Here is a 24,489-nt window from a genome sequence, read left to right on the forward strand (position 1 = left end):
TGGGGGTGGCGCTTCTGTTGGCACCTGCAGCTCCATGCCAGTGGCAGTAGGAACAGGGATGAAGAGCTGCCAAGTTCACAGCCTGGTCCTTCCTCATGGCCATGGGACCTGCCTGGGCACATCCCTAGCCCCTCTCTCTCTCAGTCTCTCTGTGGGTTTAGGAATGGGTGCCTGGGAGAACTGAGTGAGTTAATACAAGTAAGGGGCTTAGGACAGTGCCTGCCACAGGTGAGTGCTCAGGCACGTGGGGTCTCACTGCAGAAAGCAGGCTCTTGCCATGCAGTGTGGAGCTGAGGTTTGAAGTGCCAAGTTCTGGGCACAGCTGTGCCGTCAATCCCCTTGTGACCACGGGCAAGTCATTTCCTCTTTGAATCTCTGCTCCCTTGAATGTAAATCGAGGTGGTTGGACGAGGTGATTTCTTAGGCCGCTCCCAGCCTGTTAGGAAGATTTATAAAGCCCTTTCTTTGGGTGAAATACATGCAGTAGCAACAGCAGCAGCACGGAAACTTCAAACTTCTCATTTCCTCTGGTGGTCAAGCTCACTGCTGCAGCACCTTCTCTAAACCTCTTTTTTTTTTTTAGTTAGGGACTTACTGTTTCGTTTTGTGTGCATATTTTTTTTTTTTAAGAATACACATTAATTTACTAGAAACAAGACAAATGGCCAGTAAATATCCAGAAATGTTCAACCTCACAATAAAGCACACATCCAATTTGTCAAATATTAAAATAGCACCAACAGGGCGGCGCCTGTGGCTCAGTGAGTAGGGTGCCGGCCCCATATGCCGAGGGTGGCGGGTGCAAACCCAGCCCCGGCCAAACTGCAACAAAAAAATAGCCGGGTGCTATGGCGGGCGCCTATGGTCCCAGCTGCTCGGGAGGCTGAGGCAGGAGAATTGTCTAAGCCCAGGAGTTGGAGGTTGCTGTGAGCTGTGTGAGGCCACGGCACTCTACCAAGGACCATAAAGTGAAACTCTGTCTCTACAAACAAAAAAAAAAATAGCACCAACAGGAAAAGAAATAACAACTGTGCTTCAGGGATAATGGAAATGTAATATATTCCCTTTCTTAGACAGATAATTTCTTTTCTCACTAGCAATCTAGAAATACATGTTAAAAGCCTTAAATGTCTGGCTCATCACGTTGGTTCTTCTGGGTTATCATGTGCATGTGTGTACAGTAATGCTTGTCACAGAATCACTGAGGTTAGCGACGAAGGTCAGAAGCTGCCTGTGATGCCTGTGATGCTGTGATGATGTGGTTTGTTTCACTGAGGTGAAGCTACACAGCCAATAACAACCGTTTATAAAAAAAACCTGTTTTCAAATAATATTTAAAATACAGGTAAATGCCTCTAGAAAGGAACTAGTTATGAAATGAAAATGGCACACGGCATGAAAACTCACACTCCTGTGGACGTGACAGAGGAGGGTCAGTGTCACGCCTGAAGGGAAACTAATTTGAGAAAAAAGAGCCTATTCTTGGCCATTCATGTCATTCAGCATAGAATGTGGGGCTGAACATTGAAAATCTTTGATTTTCATTTACAAATATATACAATTACAAATTTTATTACACTTACAAGAAAAAACAATTAAAGGAAGTAGAAATGATTTGCTCGGATCCCCTGAACCTACTGAAGATGAAATGCGCGTCTCACATTTCCGCTCCTGGCTGCTGAGGGTCCCGTACCCTACCCTTCTGAGCATGGGCAGTAAGGTTGTGGGTGATTTTTATTTTCTTTCATATACCTTTATTTTCAAAAACTTTTTTTGGTTCTTGAAAGGAGTAGCGCCAGAAGCCCCCAGCCCTGAGGAAGCTCGTAGCCTGTGGGGGATTCAGAGCAGCGCAAGAGAAAGCCTTGACAGAACTTAGCCAGCAGTTTGATTGCAGTCCCGGCTGGGAAGAGGGAGGTATCAGCGAGCTGCCTCCTGTCTCTGCTTCCTGAGTTCAGGAGCTGCCAGTGTAGCTCAGGGTGGGGAGGGGGCCTGGGAGGAGTGTGGATGTGGGGAATGAGCAGGGGGATGGGTAGAGAGAAGCGCCTGGGGGGAGGGTTAATCCATGTGGGGGTAGGAGGGCAGTAGGGGGGTCCTTGAGCCCGTACTCCCACTGCTGCGTGGGGCCAGTCACAAGGCTGAGAGCCACAGGTCAGTGCCAGGAAACAGATGGGAAAACAGGGATGACTCATGGGGACGGTGGCAGTGCTCCACCAGGGCAGTGTGTGGGCAGCGTGTGTGTGCCCAGGTACCTCCCCGCATGGTCAAGAATGGCTCAGCGTCGGGGGGGGGGGGGGGGGGGGTTAGGGAGCGGGAGCAGGCAGGGACCCAGAGCGTCAGCCCTGTGCCGCCTCCCTCAGCATCTACACGCCGTTCACTGAGGACACGCCCTCAGTGGGCCAGCGCCTGCTCAACTCCGTGCTGAACACCCTCATCATGATCGGCGTCATCGTCGTCATGACCATCTTCCTGGTGACGCTCTACAAGTACCGCTGCTACAAGGTGAGGCCCCGCCACCTCCGCCACCTGCATAGAACAAAACCACCGGAGTTCCTTTTTTTCTGCAAAATGGACTGCTTTTTGATTCTCTTTCTCACCCTCGTCCATCCCCCACCGCAGATGACCTCATACCATTATCTGTTAGCCGCACCCGGAACCCCACTCAGCTGAGTTCCTCATCACAATGCTCATTGCATCACTTCTCATATTCAGAAGTTTATTTTATTTCGCTTCTCTTTCTGAAGGTCTATTTTAGGCTCCCCTCACCCACATAATTCCCCTCAAGATTTATTTTCGTGTTTCCGTTTCCATGCTGGACAGGGATTTACAGATGCTATGCTGAGGTTTCTATGCTGAGGGGTGACATTTGGATTGGGCCCACCTGTGTCTGCTAGGGAGTAATGGAAGAGCCGATCCACCCGCCCAGATCATGGGCACCGTGGTCTTGTCTCTAAAGATGCCGTATGCTTTTAGACATTGATTTCGGGCCTTTCTCCTCAGGATGATGTTGAACCCCTAAATACTAAAAGGAAATTAAGCTAGGCATCACCTAATTAAAAATGTTTACCTGGAGGCATGGCACTGTGCTTTTTTTTTTTGTGGTTTTTGGCCGAGGCTGGGTTTGAACCCACCACCTCCAGCACATGGGACGGCGCCCTATCCCTTTGAGCCACAGGCACCGCCCGGCACTGTGCTTTTTGTTCAGGTGACTGCCATTCATGGAGCTCATCGATGGAGATGTGTCCCCCAGCTAGAGGGATGGGACAGATGGTGCAGTGAGGGAGGTGTGCCTGTGGTCTCAGCTTCCTGGGAGGCTGTGGTGGGAAGATTGCTTCAGCCCAGGAGTGAGTCTAGCATGGGCAACATTGAGAGACGCTGCCTCTAAAAAATAATTCTTATTTATTTATGGAGACAGAGTCTCGTTCTGTCACCCTGGCTGGAATGCAGTGACATTAGCCTAGCTTACAGCAACCTCAAACTCCTGGGTTCAAGACCACTTCTCCCTCAGCTTTCCAAGTAGCTAGGCTGGTGAGTATATGCCCCACACCTGGCTAATTTTTCTACCTTTTTTTTTTTTTTTTTTGCAGTTTTTGCCCGGGGCTGGGTTTGAACCTGACATCTCCAGCATATGGGGCCGGTGCCCTAACCCTTTGAGCCACAGGCACCGCCTGCCCTTTTTTTTTTTTTTGAGACTGAGTCTCCCTCTTGCCCCAGGCTAGAGTGCCATGGGGTCAGCCTAACTCACAGCAACCTCATACTCCGGGGTTCAAGTGATCCTCCTGCTTCAGCGTCCTGAGTAGATGGGGCTACAGGTGCCTGCCGAAACACCTGGCTAATTTTTCCAATTCTGGTAGACAGGATCTCGCTCTTGCTCAGGCTGGTCTCCCACTCCTGAGCCCAAGTAGTCTACTCACCTTAGTCCCCCAGAGTTTTAGGATTACAGGTGTGAACCATTGAACCCAGCCTGTAAAAAACAATGATAAAATAAGTAACATTTAGCTGTGTAAATAAGGCAGGGTTTTAACACTGCGATGGGGAGATTTGTGTGTGGTAAGAAGCAGGATAGAAGGGCTGGTTTGGAGCAGAGGAAATAGCGTGCCTGAAAACGGCGGAGAAGCAGTGTGGGAGTGTGGAAAGCTGGCACCACCGTGGGCAGGAGGTGTCGGATGGCCAGTCCCAGAGACCATGCAGAGGGGCTCAGCCAACACCCAGGAAGTTTTACTTTGTTTTCAGTCCAGGTAGACCAGGTCCCCACTGAGGCTGGGTTGGTGACTGATGGATTCGTCCTCCGGAGAAGCTGCCCCAGGTAGACCAGGTGTCCACTGAGGTCCCCAGAGTCTGGGCTAGTGAGTGACTAACCCCTTGGGATTAAGCTGGTAGGCGGGGATATGGCCAGCTAAGGGACAGTTTAGGATTAGCCACACTCTTGTCCTTCACCTTCCCAGGCTTGGCCAGGAGAGGAGTGAGACTTCCTGAGAACCTGTTTGTGGACCCTGAGTGGGAGGGGCCTTCCTGAGTTATCTCTGTTGAAAAATCGTCCTCTCAAGAGGCCTGCTCTGACCACTCCATCTAAAACAGCTTGACAGCGAGTCTCCTGTCACTGTGTCCTGCCAACACTGTCTTCTCTGTAGCCCTTACCCTCCCTGCTGACAGATTGCTTATGTGTCTGTGTCCTGTGACCCCCCTCCTCCCCCCGCATGCTGGAACACAACGCTGAGGGCAGAGACTTCCTGGCTTTCTTTCCAGAGCCTAGAACAGTGCCTGGCGAGTGGGAGACGCCGGCCCATGTCTGTTCTAAGTGAACCAGTAGAGAGGAGGGGAGCACAGGCCTGTGTCAGCAGACCTGGGGGAGCCTTTTCTCCTCCACACACTGCAGGGGACTGGAAGAGAACTCCTTGAATTTCTGTGCTGTCGTCAGATGGCCACCTGCTCCCTCCCTTCAGTTATGAAGTAGCGGAATGAGGAAAGACTTGGGGGCTTGCATGTTAGTCCCGGGAACCTGGGGCCTTGTGATCGGGAGCTTGGGGACACCTGGTGACTGTCCTGTCTCTGTTGTCCAGTTCATCCACGGCTGGCTGGTCATGTCCTCCCTGATGCTGCTGTTCCTTTTCACTTACATCTACCTCGGGTAAGTGGGGGCTGGTGAGCAACAGCGGGGCCCAGGGTCCCTGTCCTTGCAGCACGAGTGAATGTGAAGGGCCTAAACTGGCAGGGAAGGGTGGCCGTCCAGCTGCAGCCCTGTCTCATGTCAGCTCTACTGAGGCCCAGGCCTATGGGCTCCTCTCCCGTGGGCCTTGACACGGAGAAATGGGGCTTTATGGTGGACCACGTGCCTCTTCCTAGTTCCTGATTTAAAACAAAGCGGTCCTGGAAGAGGCTCTCTGAACTCCATGAAGGGGGAAACCTTTCCAAATTTACAGTCCCATTTTTGGGTACTTCCTAGTTTATGGGAATGATTATTTGTTCCCTTGACTGGGAATATCAGCCTGACCCAGGGTCCACAGAGACTGGAGGGATGAGGAGAAGACACTTTCCCAAGGGCCTTTTCCAAGTGCAAAGGGTCTTCCAGGTTATACCAGGACACATTGACCTTAGCCGTGCTAGGCATGAGTCTTTGCTTCATTCCCCTGCTTGTTCTAGAAAATATTTTTTATTTTTTTTTATTTAAGGAAAAAAAAGAATGAAAGTGTAAAATGTCTTTTTACTTGTAGGTATACCAAAACTTCCCTTCTAGAAAATATTTTGAATGATTAGCTGTAGGGCCAGTGAAGTGGGGGAAAGGCACATTCATGAATGAGGCCGGGCTGGGACTGAATGGTGTTAAACTGTGTCAGGGCGTCATGTCTCCACTGAGTCTCCCACCCATGGGCGCAACCTTGGTCCTGCAGGGAAGTGCTCAAGACCTACAACGTGGCCATGGACTACCCCACGCTCGTGCTGACCGTCTGGAACTTCGGGGCCGTGGGCATGGTGTGCATCCACTGGAAGGGGCCCCTCATGCTGCAGCAGGCCTACCTCATCGTGATCAGTGCACTCATGGCCCTGGTGTTCATCAAGTACCTCCCGGAGTGGTCCGCCTGGGTCATCCTGGGTGCCATCTCTGTGTACGGTAGGCAGTGGAGGTGACGTCCAGGGTGCACCTTCTCACTACTCCACAAAGGGGACCATGCTGGAGTGCTCATCCTCCTTCCTGAGGACGCCCCGTGGTCTCCTGAGAGGTTTGCTTTTTTAAAACACAGGAGGCCTCACAGAAATAAAACCCAGTAGTGGAGACTTTGTTCTCCATTATTATTGACATGTCGATGGAGCGTGTGTGCCGTTAAACAGTTGACACGTTCACTTATTTTTTCCTGAGAACAATTCTAAAACTTGGGCACAGTATCTATACATAATTCCTAATGTTAGCAGCTATTTAATTGATATTGGCATGATTACCTTTGTCAGTATTACTATTTCTATTTTAAGGATAAGGAACTTGAGAAGTAGGACTCTCTAGTTCGACCTCCCGGTCTCCCTTGCTTGCAGTCACCATTTCAGGCCCTGCTCTGGGCTCTGGCCAGGGTGGACTCTGGCTTGTGATGGGGTTTGGGGTGCTAGCCCAGCACCAAGGCATGTGCTGAGAACTGCACCCTGGGGCTCCTGGGGCTAGAGGACTGGCTGCTTCTTCAGGGCTGCTTGGGGATAAATGTCTTTCTTTAACGTGACAAGGATGTCTCTGTTTTCCTAGATCTTGTGGCTGTACTGTGTCCCAAAGGGCCACTGAGAATGCTGGTGGAAACTGCCCAGGAGCGAAACGAGCCCATATTCCCTGCCCTGATATACTCGTGTGAGTGGCCGCTGCGCCTCTGCCTGACCATGGCGTCACCAAGTTTGTAGTGGGGACAAGGGGACTTCTAAGCTGTGGCTTTTGGAGTTGACTAGGGAGCACCTACCTTTTCCTAAGCAAAGGGAGGAACCAGCCCTTGTCATCCCAGGAAGGGCTCCACCTTCAGAGACCAAGGATGGCATCACCTTGCTGTTACGTAGGAAAAACTGTGAAAGTGAGAACAGGAAGGGGACGTCTGAGGGCATGTGGTGCAGCCCCCCGACTCTGTCCCCTAGTGACACATGGTGGGTACAGGCCACATTCCCATGAATGGAGCCTTGCAGCCACCCCTCAGCTCTCTAGGCTTCTGAGAAGGGGCTTTGGAGAGGGATTATGTAGAGGAGGACTGGGCCACAGGGAGCTCCTGGGCTTCCTTGACGGCAGCATGGCTGATTGAAGTTCATGTCTAAGAAGAAGGCACACGGGATTGCCTTGGCCTCAGGTCAGTGTATAGGGATTTGGATTTATCTGAACTCAACACATATGCATCAGGTCCCCACCCTGTGGCAGGCACTGTGCTAGGCATGGAGGGTCTTGCAGGAAACAAGACCACGTGCTCCCTGGCCTCCTGGAGCTCCCAGCCCTGTGGTTGTGATGCCCTCCCAGCTGCGGATGGCAGGGCTTATTTAAGTAGAGAGCCCAAATTTCTGGGCCTGTTGTAGTCTGAAGGGTATCCTGGGAGACAGTTTATGAAACAGCAGTAGCATGCTAGATAACCTCTATGCGGAAAAAGAATCGGCTTGTAGAGAGTCACCACCAGCATGGCCCCGCAGTGTGAAAGCACACTCCAGGCGCATTCCTGGGAAGAGCAGAGACCACGTGCAGAAAGACAAGCCGTGCTGGGAGGCCTGTTATGAGTGCCTGAGACTCTGGGGGTTCACCTGTGAGCAGGTGAGGTGCTGGCTCTGATGGAACTTCCACTCTTGGAGGGGAAGTAGAATTGAAATAGACAAGTGAGTGTCGGGAGCTAGTGAGTGCTCTGTAGAAAAATAAAGCAGAGTTCAGGGGCAAGGACTTCAGAACAGTGGGGTGTGCTGATTTGTGAAAGGTAATCAGGGGTGCCCTCCATCATAAGGTGATATTTGACCAGAGACTGACCTGGCTTAGGTAAGAGAGTACCACCCAAAAATATGCGGGTGGCATTGCAGACAGAAGAAACAGCAGCAGTGCATGGGCCCTGGGAAGGGGTGGGCCTGGCGTGCTCGTCGAGTCCTCAGAGGCCATTGTCACTGGGGCAGAATGAGGGAGGAAAAGGAGGTCCAGATCATGTTAGGCCCTGCAGGCCGTGGCAAAGGACTTTGGCTTCTGAGTGAGATGGAAGCCAGTGGAAGATTGTGGGCCAGCCTGGCTTGACATTTTAACAGGGTCACCCAGGTTGCTGAATGGACAACAAAATGTATGAGGTCAAGAGCAGGAGAAGGAGCCGGGGTTGGAGGCTGAATACCAATCCAGGGGAGAGAGGCTGGGAGTTTGGCCGTGGGAAAGCAATAGCTGGTGTGAGATATAGTCGGATTCTGGAGACATTCTGGAAGCAGAATTGGCACAATTTGTTGATGGTTGGGATATGGGTTGTGAGACAGTCAAAGCTAATGACAGTCAAGGATGGAGTTGCCATTTTCTGAGAGCAAGAAGACATGGTGGAGCAGGTTGGAGGGGACATATTGAATCTGAGTCCCTGCTGGCCATTCAGAAGGAGACTCAGAGGTACAGAGTAGTGACAAACAACACACGGTTCACTTGGTACTGTGTGATCCAACAGTCCCTCTCCCGGGTATATGCCAGAGATAATTGAGAGGAGGGACTCCAACAGTATTTGCACCTGTGTGCGTCACAGCACGATTCACAATAGCCACCAAGTGTCTCCCAATGGCTGAAAGGATAAAATGTGGGTATACATACAATGGAATGTTACTCAGCCTTCAAAAGAAAGGAGATTCGGACACATGCTGTAACATGGGTGAACCTTAAGGACATTATGTAAGTGAAGATAAAATACTGTGTGATTCTACCTGTGAGACTGTTAGGGTCATGAAATTCATAGGGACAAACAGTGAAATGGTGGTTACCAGCAGCTGGGGAGTTGTTGTTCAGTGGTTATAGAGTTTCGGTTTTGCAAGGTGAAAAGTTCAGATCTGTTCCACAACATCTACTGTATGCTTTAAAATGGTTAAGATGCTACATTTTATGTGATACTTGCTGCAACAGTTTCAAAAATAATTAGTTCACCAAACTATCCACTGATACTATTATCCTTGCTTTGTTATTTGTGAGAGGGGCTGGCTGGGGCACTGTGCAGGCACTGTGCCCGACCTGGACCCCTCCCTTCGCAGCCTCCTAACCATGGACTGTGGACAAACACCCGGCAGGATGGAGGGTCCCAGGCAGGCTCTCTGGGGACACAAGCTAACACCTCCTCTCGGGTCCTGCAGGCAGCCGCTATCAGCACCATCTGAGTCGTGACCCTTTTCTCTTTACCCAGCTGCCATGGTATGGACGGTGGGCATGGCCAAGCTGGACCCCTCCTCTCAGGGAGCCCTGCAGCTCCCCTATGACCCCGAGATGGGTGAGTACCGGGGGGCTGACAGCATATCAGCCTGGCTCTCTGGGGCACACAGGTTCAGGAGGGGAAGTGGGGAGTGTCATCCATAAAGCAGCTCTCCTGGCTTTGGGCATCTTGGAGAGTGTGTGAGGGTGGGACTGTGGATCCGCCACCCCTCCAGTGCTGTGCCTCATTGCCACTGGGTGTGGCAGGGGGAGGGGGCGGGTAAAGGTGGGGAAGCCTGAGGTCAGGCACAGTGCTCAGGGGGGCCCTTCCTGCATCTTTCCTCCCCAGAGACCAGGCAGCCCTCTGACTGGTTTTGTCTCTCCCTTGTCCTCTGCTCATGACACTGACGGTCATCTTCTCTTCCTGGACACCCAGAAGAAGACTCCTATGACAGTTTTGGGGAGCCCTCCTATCCCGAAGTCTTTGAGCCTCCTGTTTCTGGCTACCCAGGGGAGGAGCTGGAGGAAGCGGAGGAAAGTAAGGTGCCCATGTTCACGTGGTCTGCTTCGCCCAGGGGTGGGGGCAGAGGGTGGAGGAGACATGAGGGGAGAGGCCCCTTTTCATATCAGAGGGGTCTTTGTGAAAGTCAAGGAGAAGCTGGCAGAGCTGGAATCTTTTTATTTTTTTGCAGTTTTTGGCCGGGGCTGGGTTTGAACCCACCACCTGCGGTATATGGGGCCGGCACCCTACTCCTTTGAGCCACAGGTGCTGCCCAGAGCTGGAGTCTTGTTGCCCGACTCTGAAGGCTTCTGCATCCAACTCCCCTGCATAGTTAGGAGACACGTATTGAATGCTAGTGTGTGCCTGTGTGGTGCAGGTTGAGGCCCGGCTCTGGTGGGGTTCACAGTCTAATGGATGCTAATCACACACCCCAAAAAAGCTGGAGGAAGAAGAGGAAAGGGGGCTCTGGGAGAGCATGGGACAGGGCTTCCTGGGGGCAGAGAAAGTTACCTGTGGAGGTAACTTCTGTGCTGGGCATTGGAGGTTGAATCACAGCAGGCACCAGAGAGGGGAGCATGGGGGCTGCTTTCCACACCAGCAGACTGAAGGAGCTGAGACAACACTGGAGACATTTTGAGATATTATTTCCTAAATAATTAAAACAGCTGTTGTGTCACTACACGATCACAGATGCTTACTGTGTGCCAGAGGTGCTGGTATATAACAGCCTCTGGCCTCCAGAAGGGCCCTGTGGGAGCAGCCAGGTGGTATAAAGAGCTCCAGAGATGCGGGAGGGGTACAGGTATGTTTGGGAAAGAGGGACCCAAGGTGGGTCTTGAAGGGTGACTAGGCCGTCATCCTGCAGACAGGCCAAGGAAGGCATTTGTTCCAGCGCTAACTGGTGCGTGGCTGCTCAGGGCTGCTGTTGACTCCCAACAGCCAGTGCAGACCCCACAGAGTAAAGGCACAGGTCCTGAGACTGGCCTCCTTTCAGACACCAGCCACGAGTTCTAAGGGTCTATGGGCCACCCACTCTTTGACCAACTGGCCATAAATTTGGGGCTCCCTTCAGGTTCAGTCATTTGCTAGAAAGGAGGATCACAGTACTGTAATTACAGTTTTATTATGGGGAATGCAACTCATGACCAGCCAAATGAAGAGACACACAGGGCAGGGTCTGGAAGGGTCCCCACCATGTCTTTTCTGTGCGTTCTCTGGTGGAACAGGGTGCGTCACCCTCCCGACACATGATGCGTTCAGCATCCTGTCCACCTCAGCGTCCAGTGTCCTTGGCATGATGGCTTAGACTTTGCCACCTGGTTGAACTTCATCTCCCCGCCCCCCAGAGGTCTGGCCTGAAGCGTCCACCCCCTAATCATGTGGTTGGTCTTTCTGGTGCAGCCCCCACCCTGAGTCATCTCATCTTTTAGCATAAACTCAGGTGTGATCTAAGGGGCTCATGAATGACAAAACACTCCTGTTACTTTGGTAATTCCAAGGATTTAGTCTGCCAGGAAACAAAGGCAAGTCAAATTCAGCATTTGCTTTGCAAAGGCTTAACTTAGAGCTGAAGGCTTCAGGTAGGTAGTGGAGGAGGGCCATTAGACTGCAGGGTAGTTGTACTCATGGAAGAAAGAACCCGTGTTTTAGCCTGTGGTGGTGGGGAACCATTAGTAGTTTGTAAATAGGAAATCACAGCTTTATTCCCAGTGTATTCTGCTGGGATGCCAGGAGGGGTCACTGCTGAAGTCCACGGGAGAGGAGCAAGGGGGCAGCAGTGGCCTGGGAAAGGAGGTGGGATGCAGTCTTGGGCAGGCTGGCAGGACTGGGCCTGGGGTGGGTCCCAGACACTTGGGAGGGGCTGCAGGACATCTCGGTAAATGTCCAGTAGACCCGTGTGGGGAGGAGCACATAAATGTTGTCAAAGTCTTTGGCCCCAAGAAGTGTGGTAGCCAGGGAGGGTGCAGTGAGAAGCCCGGGGTCCAAGGCACTTGCAGAGGAAGGGAAGGGTGCAGGTGGAGGATGCTGGGGAGTAGCCAGAGGGGTACAGGTGTCCAGACAGCTGGTGGCAGGAGGGCTGCAGCAGCCCCTCAGGGCAGTGTGGTGGCTCAGCCAGAGAGCTCTAGTTAGGGGACAGGGACCTGGTACCTCTAGGTTTCCAAAGTGACCTGGAGGTGATTTCAGAGTTTATTTGAGAGTCCTGATTAAAAAGGAAGAGCAGTTGGGGAGGGAAGAGGGCAGACGAGAGCAGTACAGTGGGAGCAGGGTGGCAGCGAAAGGGACCCAGGTGGGAAAGCCATCTTTGGGCAGGACTGAAGAGTGTTCGTTGGGTGCCAAGGAAGGCACCTGCTGCAGGCGGACAATTGGGATCAGGGGAGAGACAGTGTTGATGGAGAGGGTCCTGGTGGGGGAAGCATGGGCAGAGTACTACTTGGGGCTTGAGGGGCACCAGCGGGGGGCGGGGAGTACTCTTTGGTTTGTGTTTATCAAGTAACCATAGTTATCCTACAAACAAGCATCAGGGGCCTTGTGCTAAAAACAAACTGAAAGCATTTTAGAAGCTCTAGCTTACTTGTCTGTAGCAGGTGTGCTGTTTACCACTCATATTTACCTACGCAGGAAAGGGTCTCTATTTACCACTCATACTTACCTACGCAGGAAAGGGTCTCTATTTACCTATGCAGGAAAGGGTCTCTATTTACCACTCATATTTACCTACGCAGGAAAGGGTCTCTATTTACCACTCATATTTACCTACGCAGGAAAGGGTCTCTATTTGACATTTATATGTGTTCCTCAAAGTAGTGAAATTAAATTTCCTAAAAAATATCCATCACTCAGACTTGGCACTAAGCTGTACAGCAGCCCCTCAGCCCCGGGCAGTAGGCGTGTGTTTGTCCTTTTCTTTGCTCAGCTGAGTGCCCAGCTTTGGTTGTACCTGAGTATCAGAGCAGCCAGCTTTTCTCCACCCCGGTCATAAGGCACCCACCCCCTTTCCTGCTGGTGGCTGCTTTTCAGAGACAGCCTGTCCCTGTCCCCTGTCCGTGTGTCTGTCCTGGTAGGCTGGGCTGGGCAGGTGCTGTCCTTCTCTTCCTGCCCTCTACGGTGTCTCAGAGTCCACTTCTCTCCCCTACACAGGGGGTGTGAAGCTCGGCCTCGGGGACTTCATCTTCTACAGCGTGCTGGTGGGCAAGGCCGCAGCTACGGGCAGCGGGGACTGGAACACCACACTGGCCTGCTTTGTGGCCATCCTCATCGTGAGTGGCTGGGGATGCTCCTGCTTGCTCCCATGGTGGTTCCTCAGGGTCTACCTGGATCCCTGGGGAGTTTGCATTTTTCTTCTCTCTTCCCCCAGTAGCACAGGCAACGTGAGGCCTGACTGGAAGGTGTGGTGGCCATCTGGACAGGTGGCAGCCTCTAAGGACAGCACAGAGGAGGGTGACCAAGGGCCCTGGCTCTGACCTCACTGAGCACACAGGCCTCTGTGCATTGGGCCCGGCTGCCAGCTCTGTGGGCTATTCTCAGGATACCTGGGAGATTCCGTGGTCCCCTCAGATTTAGGGCAGAGGAAATAGCTTCTGGGTCTTGCCCATGGGTGCTGAGCTAGTGAGGGCCGAGCTGTGATTAGAAGAGTTGTGATCAGAACTTGGTCTCTAGCCCTGGAGCTGTGCGTTTTCCTGTCCTCTGTGCCATCCACACTCCACAGGGTTCTGAATCCAGGGGTCGGTGGGGTGTTGGGAACCCCAGCAGTGGATTTTAGAGGTCCTATACTCACGGAAGGTGACCAGATGCACCTTATAATGATTTCATCTCGAGCGTTTTCTCTGTCAGAGGACGGGACGTCGCTGAGCTGTACATATTCCGTGTCTCCCGCCTTGATGAAAACCCTGGCGTCACCTGGCAGGGCACAGGGTTAAGGTTGACGCGCCAGTGTTTTGAAGACTTTGTTTCTGCCCACATGTGTGTGTCCAGGATGGGATAGTAGATCCCACACTGTCCAACCCGAGTCCTGTCATCCTCATGGATAGGGCAGCCCTGGTTCCTGGTCCCCACCCTGGACCACTGCCCCTGTCAGTTGGGTCAGGGCAGGATGGACAACCCTGTGCCTGCTTCCCAGGGGCAGGTCACCTGCCACCTTTGCTTTCCTTGGTGTCAGCCACTGAGAACCCACCCCACTGACATTTCAATTGAGCCTATCTAGCTCCCGTATACACACACATTCCCTGGGGCCATCCCGTGGGTCCACTGAACCAGCTTAGGAGGCAGCGAGGTCTGGCAGAGCAGTGCTGCCCGAGATTAGGAGGTCACTTTCTGGCCCTGGCATTAGCAAGCAGGGTTCCCTGGGTGAGAATATCTGCCCTGGGCACCTTTCAGAGCTGCTGAGGGACCTGGGAAGATAAGGGCGTGGCCAGCACTGTTATCCAGCTGGTCCCCAGGCAAGCTCCTGAGCCCAGGAATGGACCGTGACTCACTGCTCCCTCAGCCACTCCCAGGGGTCACCTTGCTCATCCCTCTCACCCCCTTCCTACAGGGCTTGTGTCTGACCCTCCTGCTGCTGGCTGTGTTCAAGAAGGCGCTGCCCGCCCTCCCCATCTCCATCACGTTCGGGCTCATCTTCTACTTCTCCACGGACAACCTGGTGCGCCCTTTCATGGACACCTTGGCCTCCCATCAGCTCTACATCTGAGGGCCGCGGCCGCCAGACGCTGGAAGCTGCAGGGAATTTTAACTGGACGCAGTTGTATGATTTTACACTCTAGTGCCATATATTTTTAAAACTTTGTTTTCCTTAAAAAAAGAGAAAAGACAAAAGTATCGTGTTTACTTTGTGAAGAGGAAGCAGAACCAGCTTTTTGGTGCTAGCTGTTTTGTCAGGAGACTCTGGCCCGGCCCTTCGCGAAAACCTCCTCGCGGAACCCGTGGGACACAGCAGGTTTATCCAGATGAACTTCGAAGGTCAGGCAGTGCGGGGAGGGGCAGGGAGAAGTGGGCGAGCTCTCGTGAGGCCTGGACCCCTGGGCCGAGGCAGCGTGCCATGCGTGGAGCCGCGGGTCTGTCTGGGACCAGAAGTGTGTGCTCAGGGACGTGCTCAGCACCCGGTGGCTCTGGCTGGAGCAGGAAAGCCGATTTCCTCTAAGGAAGGTTCCCAACGCTTTGTCTATGATGTGATTGTTATTTTATTACCTGTAGAAACTGAGTCCTGTTCTCATTAAGGCAGTCACACTGCTGGGAAGTGGCTTAATGTTCATATCAATAAATAGATGAGTCCTGTTGGAATGCTGGCATCTAGTCTGTTTGTAAATGTTGGCTCCTGTCCCTGAGTCTCACCCACACTCTCAGGACAACTGTGCTGTGAACCCTGAAGAGGGGGAATTTGCCTATTTGAAGGAGAGAGGCTTTTTTTGTTTTGCAGTTTTTGGCCAGGGCTGGGTTTGAACCCACCACCTCTGGCATATGGGGCCGGCGCCCTACCCCTTTGAGCCACAGGAGCCGCCCTAGAGAGGCTTTTAATAGTCTCACTTCTCTACACTCATTGTTTTTTTCTTTTGGGACTGAGTCTCTATTGCCCTGGGTAGAGTGTTATGGCATCATCATAGCTCACAGCAACTGCAAACTACTGGGCTCAAACGATCCTCTTGCCTTAGCCTCCTGAGTAACTAGGACTCCAGGTACCACCATGACACCCAGGTCTCTCTCTCTTGCTCAGGTTGGTCTCAAACAACTGAACTCAAGCAACCCACACGCCTTGGCCTCCCAGAGTGCTAGGATTACAGGCGTGAGCCACTGTGTCCAGCTTATACTCATTTCTTTACTAGAAAGTTCCCTAAACAAAGGTATTCAGAGAGCAGGGGTGCCCGAAGTTTGTGTACTTGGGGGTGTAAGGCTTCAGGTGCCAGGCAGATCCCTGGCCTCAGTCGTGCAGTGTCAGAAACACTCCCAGTGCAGATTCCTTCAGCAAGTGTCCACACTCAGCAGAAACCCATGTGCCTGGGAACCTGTGCTCAGAAGCTCTCCTTTCCCTCTGGCCATCACCCTGGGCCCTGTGGTCACTCCCAGGTCACAGTCTCAGCGATGCCCCTAGGCTGAGGCCTTGAGCCTGCTGAGGCTGTGCAGAGTGGCCGTCAGACAGCTGAGGAAACGCAGGTGTGTATCTCGAGTGGAGAGTGGTACCCTGTTTCCTTGTCCAGGAATAATGAATGCTCAGACCCTGGTTGTTTGTTAGGAGAGGAATGAGAATTATGTATCTTGATGTCTGACAGGAGCTTGCTTTCCCCAGGGCTGTTTGGCGTGAGAGCTGGCAGTTGGAATCCGGTTGATGACTAATGCAAGTCAGAGTTGCAGGAGGGGTGGCCTCTCGGTCTTGAAAGCCACAAGCAGGGAGCAATTGAAGACCGAGAGATGGTCCCTGATGGTAAAAAGCTCTCAAGAGGTTAAGGGGGAAAACATCTGGTAAAAGCTCATAAAATTTGGCAATTCTGGCGATGTTTATCTTTAGAGGAGTGGTGTTAGGGCGGAGTTTCAAGGATGAGATCCATAAATGTTTTGATTCATTAACCTGAAAGGCCTTTGTCGAAGTCTGGCCAGGGAGGGCTGGGCCAGGACTGCATTCAGGTGCAAAGAGAAGTGGGGGCCCCCATATGTGGGTCATAGACGCTTAGGAGAGGAGAAATGAGGGACTTGCACGGCCCCAGGAGTAAGTGCTAAACTAAGAAACTAGGACTGGGAAACCAGGGATGTGGGAGGAGGCAGGGAACAGCCAGTGGGGAGAAAACAGACCTTGAGGTTCCCAAGGAGCTGGGAGACTCAGAAGAAAACTGAGAGAATTTTTTTTTTTTTTTTTTTTGGTAGAGACAGAGTCTCACTGTACCGCCCTCGGTAGAGTGCCGTGGCGTCACACGGCTCACAGCAACCTCTAACTCTTGGGCTTACGCGATTCTCTTGCCTCAGCCTCCCGAGCAGCTGGGACTACAGGCGCCCGCCACAACGCCCGGCTATTTTTTTTGTTGTTGCAGTTTGGCCGGGGCTGGGTTTGAACCCGCCACCCTCCGCATATGGGGCTGGTGCCCTACTCACTGAGCCACAGGCGCCGCCCGACTGAGAGAATTTTTTAAAGACAACATCAAATCTTTAGAAATGCTGAGATAGAACAGAGAACCGGTGTGCAAACGCCTCTGTCTCCCCCACGTAACCCATCAGCTAATGTTACTGTTTTTCCATACTTGCTCTAGATTTCTCTTCAGGAATAAAACCAAGTCTGAAGTCTTGTCTGTGATGCCCCAATCCTGTTGCCTCATCCCAGGTTCTGAAGTCAATTTGTGTCCTTCTCATCCGTGGTTAGTTTCGTTTTTTGTGTTGGCATATTCTTTTAACTTTATAGAAATGGTACCATATTGTACATGTTTAATAATTTTAAAAAACATTACATTCTGGAGACTTTCATGTGTATGTATGTTAGGAAAGCTGTTGGGGTGGGGGGGGCAGTGGCTCTTTCCTATAATCCTAGCACTCTGGGAGGTTGAGGTGGGTGGATTGCTTGAGCTCACAGGTTCGAGACCAGCCTAAGCCAGAGCGAGACCCTGTCTCCAAAAATACCCAGGTGTTGTGGCTGGCACCTGTAGACCCAGCAACTTGGGAGGCTGAGGCAAGAGGATTGCTCGAGCCCAAGAGTTTGAAGTTGCTGTGAGCTATGATGCCATGGCGCTTACCCAGGGTAACAGAGTGAGACTCTTTCTTAAAAAACAATAAATTTTAGAAGAAGAAAAATATATTTTGGAGAAATGAGACTCTTTGATTGATTATAGGCATTGCAAATATCTGGTGGATTTTGGCTTCCCTCCCTCCCCTCCTTAAAGAGTCTTTTTGCTGTGCCAAGGTGATTTTAAAATGTTGATGTTTTTAATTCATCAGTCTTTTGCCTTTTTGGCTTATGCCTTTGAATCTTCTTTCCCTACTCTTGAGGTTTTTTTAAAGCTTAAATTTGCATTTTCATAGTTAAATCTTTAAATCATTTGAAAAAAAATTTTTTTTTTTTTTTTTTTTTCAGTTTTTGGCTGGGGCTGAGTTTGAACCCGCCACCTCCAGAATATGGGGCCGATGCCCTACTCTGTTGAGTCATGGGTACTGCCCTGAAATTTTTTTTAGAATGGTATTTAGTAGGGACCTCATTTTGTTTATCTGTAACTGTAACCGGTTGTCCCAGCACTGTTTATTCCCCTTGGTCTGTAGCAGTCTCCAGACATGACAAGTTTCCGTGCTTGGGTAGATGGGTTCCTGAGCTCACGGCTGGTGCTTGTTTTCCCAGGCCAATGCCTTGCCAGGTGATCGAAGCAGAGAAACTTGGGTGTTGAAAAGAGAAGATGGGCCCTCTCCTGAGAACTTCTGATCCTGAGATTCTAGAGGCAGAGGGTATGTACATCTAAAATTATGCCCCATGGCTCGGCACCTGTAGCTCAAGCAGCTAAGGCGCCAGCCACATACACCAGAGCTGGGGGGGTCGGGCCCTCAAATTTGCCCAGGCCTGCGGAACAAGACAACTACAATCAAAAAAATAGCCGGGTGTTGTGGTGGGCACCTGTAGTCCCAGCTGTTTGAGAGGCTGAGGCAAGAGAATCGCTTAAGCCTAGGGGTTGGAGGTTGCTGTGAGCTGTGACACCACAGTGTTCTACCCAGGGCGATAGCTTGAGACTCTGTCTCAAAAATAAATAAATAAATACCCCGTTTTCCCGAAAATAAGACATCCTCCGAAAATAAGACCTACTTACAGGAAAGATAAGATGTCCCCTGAAAATAAGACCTAGTGCATCTTTGGGAGCACACCTTAAAATAAGACACTGTCTTATTTTCGGGGAAACAGGGTAAAATAAAATTATGCCCCAGCTCCTAAAATAGTATAAAGCTACAAAATTATAATAGTGTAGAATTGTTATAGGTATCAACATGCGTATCTACTGGGTAAAAAGTCCTAGAGCAAAGCCCGCATAACTAGTTTAACCCAAGTGCTGGCTTCCCCCTCACCACCCTGCCTCAACAGCCCCTTGCACCACATTTGGAGAGAGAGTGCAGATTGTGCAGGGAAGCCGTCTATGCCCCTCAATTGTGCATTCCTCTTGGTCCCCTCCCATGCCTCCATCACATGTTTCCTTGGCTTCTCATTGCAGCCTGGAGCTCTTGACTCCTGTCTGTGCTGTGTCCCCTTTACAAGGCCCTCAAGGTAGGACAGACCCACTGCTCTGAGCAGCCTCATGGGCTCCGGACTAAATCCACCAGCATGCAGATCCTGGTTCTGCCAGCTGCTTACTGTGTGACCTGGGGGTAAGTATTATATTCTTTGAGAGGAAGGATAGTTTCAACTGTAGGTAACACAAATAGCAGTGGTTTAAACAAGATGGGTTATTGTACTTTGCCAAGCATGGGCAGCTTGGAAAGGGCATGATAGTTCATGGTATCAGGGCCAAGTGCCTGTCTTCTCGCTTTAACGTCCTCAGTATGTGGCTTTAACCTCACGGCCCAAGCTGGCTGCTAGGTTACAGCCATCAAGTCATACTCATTCGAACATGAAAGGAGGATAGAAAAGGATGTACTTTCTCCTCTTAAAAATACCTCCATCCCGAACAATAAAAAAAAACCTCCCAAAGTTGCACACAGTGTTTCTGCTTATATCCAATTGGTCATTAGTCACACAGTCATACCTAGCTAAGACTGGGAGACTGGGCAGTATCTTTATTTTCAGATGGCCACATGTCCACCTCAAGAGATGGGGGAGTATGCAGTTGTAGTGTGTTTTTTTGGTTTACCAACATAGTTAAAGTTACCAAAACAATGAGAAAACGGAGTCATGAGGGATAGCATGAAGCACAAGCCAGTGTCTTCAAAGAAGGTAGAGATGTGTTCCCGGAGTTGACAGATGACAGCAGTGGGGATTCAGGTAGACTGCCAGCCTGGAGTTGAAACAAGGGTGCCGGGTGATGGAGGAGGATCAGCAGCAGAGTGGCCAGGGAGTTAGGGCACGCTGAGCCCTCCTGCTGTCAGCTGTGTGCAGAGGGCCTGCCGTGGACTGCATGACACGCAGTTTGCATAGCGTGGATGATCATCATACTCACCCAGTGTAGAAACTCTCCTGAGGTTAGTTTGTGATTTGGTGATGTGTTTTATGTTCGTATGCGTCAGTGGGGAACTAGGGTCCTGGGGTCACCTACTGAGAAGGAAGGGCCTGTATATCGCCATCTTCCTTTTTAGCTACTCAGGAAAGACATTGGATTTCTAGACAGCTTCGAATGATGGTGGGAAGGAAGGAAGGGTCCATTCTGAGTGAATGGCCAGCGGGCTGTGGGGAAGCTTTTAGGAAATTGGCCAGGATGTGTCTAGAGGTGGGCAAAAGATCCTTATCAGGTAAGGAGGGGACATGGGGCATTTTAGGAAGGCCTCCAGGCAGTGGCTGTGGACTTTCTGGAGATTAAGCTGACAGACTCTTACCCAGGGCCAACCTTGTGTCAGTCTGTGCTGAGTTCATGTGGTTAGTGCATTTAATTCTCGAACACTGGGAGGTGGGTACTATTCATATTTCCATTTTACAGAACAGGAACCTAAGGCACACAGGAGCTAAATGACTCACCCACGTTCAAGCAGGGAGTAAGCAGAGTAGTTAGTATAGAAACCCTTGACATCTGGTTTATAAAATCTGTCTCTTAATGCATATAAATAGATCCTCCCTGCGGTGTACCTGACAGCAGGTGGAGGCTGCTACCTTCCGGTCAGGTCCACTCAGAGCCACCCACTGAAATGAGTGGAACAAAGAATTTCTCTCTACTGAGCGGCGCCTGTGGCTCAAAGGCGTAGGGGGCTGGCCCCATATGCTGGAGGTGGTGGGTTCAAACCCAGCCCCTGCCAGAAACTGCAAAAAAAAAATAATAATAATAATAACTTCTCTCAATTAATAGGCGGTGTTTCGAATATTAAGAGCAAATTTTAAAAATACATATATTTCAGCATTGAAGGGAATAGCAGGGAGGAAGTGGCAACATTAATTGAAATGAGTAAACTGGTATTAGTAACTACAAAATTAAGAAGCTTTCCACACCCTGCATCCAGTGAAGGTGCATCAGTGCTGAGAGAGGCTGTGTGAGCAGGGAGACCAGCAGGGAGCCTCGGCGCAGAAGACCAGAGCAGACCTGACGGAGCAGCCCCGCCGGCCCTGAAAACGTCACTAAACTCATCCCCGCCAAGTGCTGTGAGTCCCCGATGAGTCTGCAGGAGAACACGAGAAAAATGGAAAGATTCTGCTCTTTCTAATGCCGCCTGCCAATGGTAGGGACAGTGGAGAAAACAGAAAAGACCAAAAAAGAGAAACCCAATCAGGGAATTAAGGGAACTAGCTATTTTATTTATTTACTTTTGAGACAGAATCATGCTTGGTTGCTCTGGCTAGAATGCTGTGGCGTCACAGCTCACGGCAACCTCACACTCTTGGCTCAAATGATCTTCTTGCCTCAGCCTCCCAAGCAGCTGGGACTACAGGCACCCACGACCACCTCCAGCTGTTTTTAGAGGCCGGGTCTCACTCTTGCTCAGGCTGATCTCGAACTCCTGAGCTCAGCCAATCCACCTGCCTCAGTTTCACAGGTGTGAGTACAGCTGTGAGCCACCTCACCCAGCCCCCAGATTCTGTTTTGCAAATAACCTGTTTTGCATTTTAATTTTCTCTTAAGGGAGGCCAAGGAAGAGTTTTTTCTGACTAAATGAAAGTATCAGGCTTGACTGCTCAAACCTGGAGAACTCTGCTCTCAGAGTCTCTCCTGGGAGTAGAGAAAGGCACCGCCACCCTAGAGAAAGGGACAGGAGGAGGTTGTTGAGAGGTTAAGAACCTAAAGATGAAAGATTATTCCGAGGCATGAAACGGAAGGAAAACGGAGCCATGGGTCTGTGTGGTCAATGGGGTCTTTTCTCCACCTGGGTGCAGGCGGGGTGAAATCTCTGTCTGGGAGAGAATTAACACATGGGCTACAGCGGATGGAGATTTAAAGGGTCAGGGCAGCAGGGATTGGTGCATTCAGTATTTCCTGGGTGGGACATGCACTTGATCCTTCCTGGGGGTGGGGGGTCAGTGTTTCTCGGATTCAACAACAGTACCTGGTCCTGTATCACCCTTTGAAGGGAAGTGGTGGTGTGGGATGGTGGGCAGGGATTATTGTCTGAGACCTGAGGACAGAATGAAGCTTCTCATCATTCCTGAGGGTGGGTGAGGCTAGCTCCAGAGTGGAGAGCCAGCAGCCCTTCTGTGGGGGCTGCTATGGAGACGGGAAAGGTGTCCCCTGAACCAAGGGTCTGTCAGTGAGAGCAGGGGAGGCTAGGCTACCTTAAGAGCACCTGTCCTACCAAGTCAAGAGACACCAGGCTGTGCGTTCTGCCAGCAGGGCCTGCAGCCCCCACAGGAGACCCTCACCACCCAGACCTAACCTCGTCTCACTTCACCCTCGGCCACGAAGCAAGCCATACGCACCCTCCAAGGACACCAGAGCCTACTTGAGGGCAGGGGCTGAAATCTGAAAGACTAACAAAACACACACACACACACACACACACACACGGAACAAACGTCGTAAATGATTGACTTAATGTTGAGGGGAATCTTTTTGCTGGTCCTGCAACTTTCTGTGAGTTTGAAATTACCAAAGTAGTTTTAAATAATTTTTAATGATGTTCTCATGTTAAAACATTGAGGGTTTTTAATTGTTCTTATTTTCTACTCCTCCGTAACTTATTCCGACAATTGAATTGACAGTCTTGTTTTCGAAAGGCCATGTTCTGTAGGCTTTCCTGACCCCAGGCTCTCCTAATTCTGAGAATGCTGGATTTTGTCTAAGCCTGTGATCCCAGAAACCAACAAAGCCCCTTCCCCCATGCTTTCCAGTAAGAAAACTTACTGGAAAGAATCACTTTCCCAGAGGACTTAGTTAAGGCTCCTAGATGCCCCCTTGTTTGCTAATGATAAAGGGCGGAAACAGAGCCTCCACATGCCCACCTTAGTCTCCTAAATGGTTGGCTGAGCTTGATCCTTGATCCTTCTCACGGCTGATCAAACAGAACACAACAGGCTAAGCTTCTTTTCTTGCCCCAGGTCCCTGCACTTTGGCCTGTTCTCAGCCTGAACCAGCAGACATTCCCTCCCTGTAAAGGGTCCCCCAGGGTAAAAACCTCCCCTGATTTGGGTCGGCCCCTCCTCTTTGGCCCCTCCTCCCTCTCACTTGGTCCTGTGTGTTTACTCCCCTATTCAAACTCCGTTTGCCTGGTACTTAGGAAGCGGGCAGATCTTAAGGTCACAGCTTCCCTCTGCTGCAGGGGCCCTTCCCTGCTCTGCCCTTGCCGCCATCCTTTGTGAAGTCTCCTTATTAAACCCGCTTTTATTTTCATTTCACAACTGGTTCCCACTTTTCTTCCCTCCTCCTGCTCCTTCCTGAGTCATCGTCCAGCTTCTTTTCTACCTTTCCCTTAAAGGTAGGAGATTTTCAGGGCTCCATTCTGTTCTCTGCTTGCTCCTCTGTGTGACAGGGTCCGTTCTGGTGGCCTTCACATATACGATCCCTTTCCCAGCACCCGTCCCTCTGTACCCACAGAGCCCTGATGTGCTCAGGCTGTCCTTGGGTATGTTGAAGGGGAGTGACCATAACACTCAGTTCTGCCCAGTCAGAGACAAGCAGAAGTCCATGGGAGGATCTTCCGGAAGAGCAGTTGTTTTCCTGATTCTAAGGGCAGGGGGGCACACTGAGTCCTGGTCTGCCTTTTTTTCCCTTTAGTGGGACACAGATGTGATACTTGGAAGTGTCACAGCTAGTTTGTGACCCTGAGGGTGAAAGCCACAGGCAAAGCATGTATATCCAAGGAGGAATCTGCAAGGAGGCTGGGGACTTGATGACTTCCTAGAGCGGCTGCCTAGACTACTGCTTATGTTGGGAAAAGAAACCACTGTAGCTGGGGCTATAGTGCCTGGAGCCAAATACAAGCCTGACCTGACTTCCAAATACGTATTTCTATTCTGGCCATCTCTGCTCACTTGTTACCTTTACCACTTGGGTATCTTACAACATATTCTTCTCTCCCACCAGTACCCCACATCTCTTCCACGGGTTACCACCCCCAAAATGCTAAGTAGTTTCCCCAGAATTATTCTTAGTAAGGGAGCTGTATTTATTTAAGAAAATATCTTGGCATCAAGTTAGAGGTGAACCCTGGAGGGCACATAACAGGAAATTAAAGGACTAGATGCAGTCTTGATGATGGAACGGGATTTTGACTGTAGGGGAGGAAGGATGGGGAAGGGGAGGGGGTGCTGCTTGTACCCAGATGATATATTTTCACATGTGTTTCCAGGTGGATAAACTGAAAGCAGAATTCTTTTTTCTCCTCTTGCAGCAAATCGGCACTTTATTCCTGCTTGCATTTCTTATTCCCAGGGGGTGGTTCTTAAGCAACGGCAAAAGAGTCTTCCAAAGCTTTATCCTTGGGGGGAACAGCCCCTGAGTCCCACAGAGTCCCATGTGGTGGTTTACCCCAACACGGCCTCATCACAAACCATGGTTTACCCCAACATGGCCTCATCACAAACCATGGTTTACCCCAACAGCCTCATCACAAACCATGGTTTACC

At 50.9% G+C, this 24,489-nt stretch overlaps 1 protein-coding gene and 1 long non-coding RNA gene across 5 annotated transcripts in view; both read left to right on the forward strand.

Annotated features, from left to right (window-relative positions):
- Positions 1-15,133, forward strand: part of PSEN2 (presenilin 2) — a 28,387-nt gene extending 13,254 nt beyond the window's left edge. For 2 of the 3 annotated variants that reach the window (XM_053608018.1, XM_053608020.1), the window contains 8 exons: positions 2,358-2,499; positions 5,058-5,125; positions 5,886-6,106; positions 6,725-6,823; positions 9,342-9,425; positions 9,783-9,884; positions 12,987-13,105; positions 14,380-15,133. In XM_053608018.1, coding sequence (XP_053463993.1) covers positions 2,358-2,499; positions 5,058-5,125; positions 5,886-6,106; positions 6,725-6,823; positions 9,342-9,425; positions 9,783-9,884; positions 12,987-13,105; positions 14,380-14,535 — 991 coding nt within the window. In that variant the 3' untranslated portion in view covers positions 14,536-15,133. The remainder of the gene's footprint in view (positions 1-2,357; positions 2,500-5,057; positions 5,126-5,885; positions 6,107-6,724; positions 6,824-9,341; positions 9,426-9,782; positions 9,885-12,986; positions 13,106-14,379) is intronic. The other variant, XM_053608019.1, reaches the window with a different exon arrangement.
- A 760-nt stretch (positions 15,134-15,893) lies between these two features.
- Positions 15,894-23,905, forward strand: LOC128597557 (uncharacterized). Of its 2 annotated transcripts, XR_008383281.1 has the most exons (4): positions 15,894-16,260; positions 17,078-17,182; positions 18,151-18,254; positions 19,007-23,905. It is a non-coding gene; the product is annotated as an uncharacterized LOC128597557 (long non-coding RNA). The 2 variants fall into 2 exon arrangements; XR_008383280.1 differs by having other exon boundaries at positions 15,894-17,182.
- The last annotated feature ends 584 nt before the right edge of the window (positions 23,906-24,489 follow it).

Source organism: Nycticebus coucang, chromosome 10 (genome assembly GCF_027406575.1).
Source record: "Nycticebus coucang isolate mNycCou1 chromosome 10, mNycCou1.pri, whole genome shotgun sequence".
NCBI classification, from domain to species: domain Eukaryota; kingdom Metazoa; phylum Chordata; class Mammalia; order Primates; family Lorisidae; genus Nycticebus; species Nycticebus coucang.